The sequence below is a fragment of the Puma concolor genome, chromosome C2, assembly GCF_028749965.1.
Source record: "Puma concolor isolate L17-30 chromosome C2, mPumCon1.1.hap2, whole genome shotgun sequence".
Lineage (NCBI taxonomy): Eukaryota > Metazoa > Chordata > Mammalia > Carnivora > Felidae > Puma > Puma concolor.
Genome location: NC_141675.1, coordinates 71,645,035 through 71,653,722, shown reverse-complemented (window position 1 = coordinate 71,653,722; position 8,688 = coordinate 71,645,035). Strand labels below are relative to the sequence as shown.

Sequence of the window (8,688 nt, the reverse complement as noted above, 5' to 3'; positions counted from 1 at the left end):
ATAGGAGAGAGGGTGTGTGTGTGTGTGTGTCTGTGTGCCCTGGCGCGCACAAGCGCTCTTGTCTGATTGGAGACCTCTGAACCGTCAGCCGCGCTCTTCTTCCATCCTGGGGAGAGGTGCAGTTTAAAGGTTCTGTCACAGCACTTTAAAGGATCCTGGACAATTTGGCAGGAGCTTAGGAGGCAACCATCGGACTGAAGGCGCGGCTGGAGTGAAAAGGTTTGCATCTCAACGACAGGAGATGAAAGTTGGCAAAAGCTCTGCCCCAGCTTTTGCTCTGGATCAACTTTCCAGCGTGTTTGTGATGAACAGCACTTAGGACCTGTCCGCTGGGTGGTGCACCCTCCTTCCGCCCTGTGCTTGTTTCCCATTCCCGCCCCAGGGGCCCTGCTATCGCAGTGCCCGCACTTGTCCCGCGCACACCCGGCCTGTCAGGGATGCTGGAGACACGCGTGCAGCAGCCGCGGCCGCCGCCGCGGCCGCCGCGGCCGGGCTGCCCCGCCTGGCACATGCGCAGTGGAGACGCCGGGCCGGCGCCTTCAGTCTCCTCCTCCGCCGCCTCCCGGTTCCGCAGTCACTTCCTGCAGCTGTTTCCCAGTGGGTACGGCTGGACTGACTTTTGACAGTCAGCCTTCAGCTGCGGAGGGGGCTTGGCGGGGGCCAGCCGGGAAAGTTGCGTCGAGAGAGGCGGAGTTGAGCCGGGCCGAGCCGGGTGCGCGGGACAGACGGTGGCGGGCGCCCGGCGTGGACGCGGCGCCCAGACTCCCCGCGCGTCCCGAGGGTTCCGGTAAGTGCCGGCGATCGCGAGCCGCGGGGCATTTAGGACGAGCCCCGGAGCGACGGCGGCTAGCGGTTCTTTCGGGTGCGGGCTTTCCACCTGCCCTCCACGTGACAGGCTTGCGCTGCTGATATTTGTGTTTGTTTTTGAGCATTTCACGTGCACCTTTTGGATGGTCTAGGCGTGCTGCTGCCTTGGCCCTCACGCTTGCCCCCGCCCGGTGGGAGACCGGGGATTCCATCTTTCGTGATGGCATCCTTATGGGATCGAGGTGCGTGAGTGTGTGCGCGCTCGTGTTTATGCAGGCACATATTAGGAATGTAAGGTATACGTGGGCGATACTGAAGTGTATGTAGCTTAGATTCAAACGTGTAAATGGTTCCCTTGGGTTCGGAACCGTCTTAGCTGAGACTGGAAAACATTCGCCAATTCACCAAGGCCTCTTCTCCCCCAGATCCCTGCATTCTTCTGAATCTTCCTTATATGATAGACCTTGCCTCAGCTGATTATTTTTCTATTTTTCTCTCTTTCATTACTTCTCGCTGCGTTCTGATGACCTCTGAGTAATGCTCACCATTTCCCCTCATTTCCTGAATTCCCAATTACTGTAGACTTCCCTAGTTTGCTGTGGTACCAATAACCTGTTCCTTTACACTGTATTCTTTCCTCTGTAGGTTTCTCCAACTGAGAAAGTGATTGTCTTTAATACAGTATGTGAAAAGTAGGCCCCAGTCTGATCATGAAAACTATGCCATGATCATTCCTTTTCTTCAAACAGGGTACACCATGAAAGCTTGACTTTCTTTATTGTTCCCTCAACCCCTTCCAAACCAGGACGTTAACCACCATAAGTCCTTTGATTATGCCACTTAAAGCATCAGATTGAATGGTTTTTAAGGTCTGAGGAATATATTATTTACATTAGCCATCAAGTTAGTTTCTTTTACTCTAATGCAGTAGTTGAACGGATCCGAGTCACATACGCTTTGGGTTTCTCTATATTCTATCACTAATGCTTTCACTAAAGACTAGGTTTTATTTCTTTTAGATTTAATTTTTATGTTAGGTTTTTTTTTTTTCCCCCAAGCATGGTAATACTTGATGTAGTTGTCATGCACATATCCTTTTTGGGAGTTGACATTATCATTTTGCTTGTTAAATATCACAAGAAATAATTTTGGAATATCTGGCTATTCTTTAAAATTTATAAAGATAAAATGTGATAATGGGTAGTTCGTACTTGGCAAGAATTTTTTCCGTAATGCGCAGGATTTTATCACCTCTGGAAGGGCCCTCTTGGACCTTTGTGCTTTGAGACTGGACTTTATTTTGATGGAAACCTGTAGGCAACACTGGGGGGATGCGTGCTGGAATTTCCTCAAGTGGGAGTGAGCTTTCATAAAACAAGTCCAGACATGTCTAGGCAATCAGTAGTGTTTGATTTTGTTTGTATTGTCAATTTCCTTTATCCAGATGTTTCAACACTCTTCTCCATTTTCTGAACTGGCAGCTTGTTTGTGGCAGTTTGGTAGCAGTATGTCTCTGTACAGGTGGCATCTGTAGTCTTTTAATATTACGGATTATTATAATTAGATAGCTAACTTTTTGAAAAAGTGGCTTTGTCTCCTTAGTTTTCCTTTTTCAAATATCCATGCCTGTCTTGTTTGATTTAATCGAGAAGAATAATATGATTATAGAGAATCTGACTTTTTAAAGGTTCTAAATCTGTATTGCTTTTCTTTATGTTCTTAGAGATATGGACAGTATACTTCTGCTTAAGAATAAAATAATATTGTTCTTTTAAATATTATGATGAATGAGAAGTATTGTTGAATATCATGACTAATAATTTTTGTATTTTGCTCTTAACTCCGTTATTTTGCCATTGCCCTGATATCCTCTGCTGCCCCCAGACCCTGAATTTAGTATAAAAGTTATTACTTGATTGCAGTTTCCACAGGTATACTTATAATTGTGCTAAAAGAGATGTTTAACTTTTTAAAATTTTGGTTAATTTTAGTAAATCTATTATCATCAGAAAATGTACACATTTCTATTGCAGCTGGAAAATTTCAGCAGTTTAAAATAGCCATATTTTATTGACCAAGAAAAGAGGTTTTAGTAGTGTTGAGAGAGTGGAAGGAGTTGTGTGTTTTGGAGTAAGGATTTTAATTTGGGTTAATTAGAATCATGGGAACTCAGAGTGTGTACTGTGGTTCATTTTGAGATACTCAGGGTTAGAAGATGCCAGCTGGGTGGGAGGCTGGAGAAACCATGTATAAAATTGAAGAGGTATTGGAACATATTGGATCTTTTCTGAGCAAAACAGAATTGAGATGATCAGTTACTTAATAAAAAGGAGAAAGGAAATTGCTGAAAGACCGATGAGGAACTAGAATTAAATTGGGCTAATGGTAGTGTGATCCATTACCTCATAGGACATTTAGTTGATACATTATTTTATGCAGGTAATTTATGGCTAGAAGAAGAGAAAATATTCTGATTTTTTTAGGCGACTCATGAATGTAAGGCCATACAAAGTGGGGTCCTATGCTTAAGGGCCTACAGGGAGCAGGCAAGTAGCACAGATACAGACAGCAGGCTAAGTGGGGAAGAAGGTGGCCCCAAGAAGGCAAGCCTGGCTACTGGCCTCTCAGCCTCTCAGCACTGACTAGCTAATTGTCCATATAGGACCAGGTGCCAAGTGTTGCCAGATCATCCTTTTATCAGGAGAAGCCAGGAATCTCTTGATTTTTAAATGTTGATGACTAATTCAATTTAAAAAGTGAAAGCAAAACAAAACACTGTATATTCCAAACAGAGGACATCTGAAGTTGCATGTGGCCCACACGCTGTCTACAGCCTCTGCTGGGAGGAATCATTGGCTTACCTATTTAACTATTACTGGTTGATGGGAAGGAACTCTTTTGTTTATTTTTGTTACACTGTAACTGAGTTATTCCTAAACTTCCTTGATATTTTAGCTAGCTCTCAGAGTGTTTTCAGGGTTCCAAGACATGACAGTCTTTATTTTGCTCTTTTTGACATCATCTGGATGGAAAGACTAGTTTGGATGGAAAGGAGACATTTGCTAAGGTTCTTAGCCTGTAGTGTTTTTGTCTATGCATAATTATCATCAAGAGTATTTAAGTGTAAGTGTGCCTGAGGGAAGGGGTCTGGACTAGGTGACCTTTGATGTCCATTTCAGCCATGTGACTTTTAGATTTAATTAGCCATGGATGCAATGCTATTAATGTTCATGGGCCAGAGGGACCGCAGTTGGAGCTGTGCCAAGCAAAATAAAGCGAAATCTATAAAGCTGTTCTCAGTGGAAGAGCATAGTGTCAGTGTGGATTAACAGACAGGGGAGGTCTGCTAGAGGAGGCAAAAAGAAATCCCAAAGGTGGCTTGGAGAAGTAGAGGAAGGGGTCAGGTGGTGTGGTCATTTACATGTCATATTGCTGAGGTCACATTTTTAAGTGAGCATTTTTTTTTTTCCCTCTTGATTCAGATTTGAAGACCTGACTTCTCATCGCCCATTGGATTATGCCCAAGGCTTTCCTACCCAATGATCCTCTTGCAACACGCCGGGCTTCCTCTGCCTAAGCGGCCCTCATCCTCTCCTCCTATGTCAGTGGCCGCCAGGTCTACAGGAACCTTGCAGCTTCCGCCACAGAAGCCTTTTGGGCAGGAGGCTTCCTTGCCTCTTGCAGGGGAAGAGGAGTTACCTAAGGGAGGAGAGCAAGACTCTGCCCTGGAGGAGCTATGTAAGCCCCTGTACTGCAAACTCTGCAATGTCACCTTGAACTCAGCGCAGCAAGCCCAGGCTCATTATCAGGTAAGGAAAGAAAAGAAAACCAGGAATTTAGTGAGAGAATGTTTTAGGGCTTTGCCCATTTCAGAGTCATGTCTCCAGATATGACCAATTGTGCCTGGAATAATCAAGATGGCTTAGTGAAGAACTAGATATTAGTTTGTCTGATAAAAAAGCATAAGGTTCCTACATTAAAAGAGAGCATCACGTTTCACAGAATGGGCTCTCAACGTAACTGTGTGGCATTTGATAGCTTACTATTTGTTGTAGGCAAACGTTCATCATCTGTGCTCGTGGACCAACGTGCAATCCTCAGGTGAATAGGTATTTGAAACATAATGTACCAAGCTCAGTTCAAATGGTTTATAAGAATTAGCCTTATAAATATTATCTTGTAGCTAATACAGTTTATCTCAGTGCAAGGTAATCTCTATGAATCTTACACTTTGTCTCTTTGACCTCTGACTCTTCTTATATAACCTGTCACTCCTAAGGAAAACATGTATTTTTCTGTCGTTAGAATAAAATGACGTTGGAGTATTGAGCCTTATCCTTCATAGGAAGCATACTGTGGTTTCTTTTAGCCCGTTAGTGTGAACTGATAATCATTTCTAAGGTTTAAAGCTTTCACCTCCATGTAGAATGGCTAGCGGAAAGGACAATTTTAAAGGGTGTTATTACCTAAGAACAAATAGAAAGCTAACTTTTGGCTCGAAAGAGAGGGTACGGTATTTCTTTTTATTGTAGATTGCTATCCGTATACAATTATGTAATTTCCTTTTTTGGAAAAAGGCGACCTGAGAAGCAACTGGGGCCAAACACCACTGAATGAAAGGATGTCTTCTGGGTCAGCATTGATTTGGCTGTTTATTCTTTGCACGAGTAGCTGCGATAGTAAGATGTAAGGTAGAAAGATGACTTATACAAGTATTTCTTCCATCGTGCCACTATAACCATCTCTAACTTACGGGTTTTATTCACTGTAAGTGTAAATCTTTTTTGTTTTGTTTTGATCCTAAAGACTGATGACTGTGTCACTTGGTGATTGTACATCAGAAATATTGTGATGGTATATTGTTTTCCTGGGGATTTGGGGGAAGAGACAATGTGTGGCTTCCCTGGAGTTCCCTTTGTTTGGGTTTGTTTGGCCCTCAGGTGCAGAGGATTGAGGTAATTATATCTCAGATCTTGGCACATGTCCTCATTGGTGCATGAAGGCATCTTCTGGTTTTATTTTTACATTTTCTCCCCTTCCCCAGCCCCACTCTCATTCTCTCTGTGTACCACTCTCCACCACAGTGTTTGATACAGGGTCTTCCTTTGCCTCTTTTACTGTTTGAGGGGAGTCAGGATGATGCTTGTCAAACCCAAGACTCAGTGCTAGTTTTCCTCTCCATTTATTCCTGCAGAATGGCCAGTTTTATAGGCTAAGACTCACTTTGAAAAATCAAGCTTAAGTTCTCAAGTTTTGATTTTTAAGTCATTAACTTGAGAGAAAACCTACCTGTGTGTGCCCTTTAAAGAAGAGTTGTGAGGTAAAACTCTTGGGCAGTGTGTAATTTTAATATGTGTGTATGGATTATATCTGTATCTCCTGCCTTTTTTCCCCTCCTAATATCACGTTATGGCTCTATAGACAGTAATGGATGCTTCTGGTTATGAATAGAGAGAATTCAATTTGAAGAGGGTCATTGGATTATAAGGCTTAACCTAGATAAGAAACAATCTGCATTTATTTGTTGTTGTTTTTTCTTTGATTTTACATTTGTGTGTGTGTGTGCGCGCACACATGTGTGCTCTGAACTTTTTAGTTGGTAAGATTAGTAATTGTACTTAATTTCAGCTCTGTTCATGATATGGTAAATATGTAAATTAGAAAACATGAGAACAGGGAAGTGAAATTTAGATAAATGTCTCTATAATCAGAATTTTTAAGGGGAAAAGTTGGAGAAGGATAGCCTGTCATAGTGGATAATTTAAGCAGCCAAGAACTAGGGTAAAAATAGAGTAAAGAGAAGCAAGTGGGTATAAAGAAAGCAGAACCTAATGGAAAATTAAAAGTTTGGGGTTTGTCTAAGTTTGTTTCTAAGAGCTTAGAAGCAAAGATTTGAAAGAAGTCAGTGTTATTGTTAAAGAGGGAGGTTTTTTGTTTTTGTTTTCCCTTTACAGAGAAACAAGGGAAAGCAGTTAATGTATGACATGTGAAAGTATGGAACAATTTTATTAGCATAGTATAGAAGGAAAGTTAATTTTATTTATTTATTTATTTATTTATTTATTTATTTAGAGAGAGAGGGAGAGAGAGAGAGAATCCCGAAAGGCTCTGTGCTGTCAGCGTAGAGCCTGATGCAGGGCTTGATCTCATGAACTGTGAGATTGTGACCTGAGCTGAAATCAAGAGCCAGATGCTGAATGGACTGAGCCACCCAGGCACCCGGAGGAAAGTTAATTTTAGAAGTAAAATCTGAATGTCAACAAGATAGATGTGGTTGAGATGAGCGAGTGTGGATCAAAGAGTAGGTCAGAATAATAAACAGTCAGAGCATGGACATAACTTAGAGGTGGGTGAAACCACTACAGAAGGGAAACATAAATGTCAGCCTGTAAGATGCATCAAAGGCTAATAGACAGTACACCAATAGACAATGATTAAAAACGGCTACTGAAGGGGCGCCTGAGTGGCTCAGTCGGTTGAACATCCGACTTCGGTTCAGGTCATGATCTCACGGTTCAGTTCAGTTGCTGAGTTTGAGCCCTGCATTGCCATCTCGGCTGTCAGCACAGAGTCTGCTTCAGATCCTCTGACCCCTTCTCCCTCTGCCCCTCCCCTGCTCTCTCTCTCTCTCTCAAACATAAATAAACATTAAAAAAAATTAAAAAGAAAAGGGCTACTGAAGTCCAGGGTAAGACCAGTGAGTAAGGCTTACCAAGAACCAGGAATAGGCAGAACAGCAATGATTGTAAGTAGGCTAATAAAACAAAGTGGTTGATGAGGTGATGGAAAGTTTTACTTCTGAAAACCTGCTTTATAATTTTTAATACCAAGTGATACCAAGACCACAAATTCACTATTTCTCTTATGCGTGAGATAAAAGGGGTCAGTGGTAGCCTGTTTATAAGCTAGAAACAGGTTTGTGTGAAATGATAAATCACGGTGATTACATTACTCAAAACGTTTTAGTCAGTTGGTGCCATTGTTGAAATCGCAAAGTTTCAAATTGCCCAGGGTATTATAAACAACCTTCAGTGTGGTGTGGGCAGTGTTATGCTAGAGTCTAACTGTATCATGTTCCAGAAATCCAGGACACACAATGGAAGCTGCTCAATATTTCCCTTTAAACTCACCACCTTCTTTCCCTGACATCCTGATGTTCCTGTGTTGGGGCTGCCTTCGCAATGACCCCTGTGTATCTGTGGTCACCACAGATTTAGTTTTATTCCCAGGTCTTTTTAACCCAGTCCATCTGCTTTAAAATACCCTGAGTTGTTTTACTTTTAATGAGATTACCTATTTTTACAGTCTCACAATTATGGCTTCAGTTATATCTTAATTTAAAATAAAACCTTTGGAGGAAAAACATATCTTCATTTTATTAAAATCTGTCTGCAGGCTTCAGGTCACTTAGGGCAAGCCTGGCATGGAGTAACACAACACTGTTTTAGCAGCAGACATGCCCAGAGGAAGAACTACTTTGGATAGACGGTCGTTAGCAGAAATAAAACAAGCAACCAAAAATGGATAAATTTTGCCAGGGCATCCACAATTGAAAATAAAGTCAACCAATTTATTTGCTAATTTGTGTGTCGATTTGAAAAATAACTGCTCACTCAAGGTGCATTTCCAAAGTTTGTCATAAACATAGATCTATTTCTATTTGTAATATTTAGCAGCTAAATAACAATGTACTGTATTAATTAGATTAATTTAAAAGGGAGACAGAATGCAGGTTAAAAAAAGTAGTTCTACAGTTGTGATGCTGATTGTAGTGATGTTAATTGATAATGCAGAGAATGCAATTGATGTTATCCCAAAGTTTAGAGTACTGATTTTGGTATTTATATTTTAACATTGGCTACCCGGTTTCATGATCAGCAA

General features: G+C 41.7%; 1 protein-coding gene across 6 annotated transcripts in view; it reads left to right on the top strand.

Moving 5' to 3' along the window:
- Positions 1-544: 544 nt before the first annotated feature.
- The window catches only part of ZMAT3 (zinc finger matrin-type 3), a 32,799-nt gene continuing 24,655 nt past the window's right edge, over positions 545-8,688 (top strand). For 2 of the 6 annotated variants that reach the window (XM_086674765.1, XM_086674762.1), the window contains exons 1-2: positions 545-787; positions 4,290-4,616. In XM_086674765.1, the coding sequence (XP_086530891.1) occupies positions 4,347-4,616 (270 nt within the window). In that variant the 5' untranslated portion in view covers positions 545-787; positions 4,290-4,346. The other 4 variants (XM_025913825.2, XM_025913826.2, XM_086674764.1 and 1 more) reach the window with 4 other exon arrangements.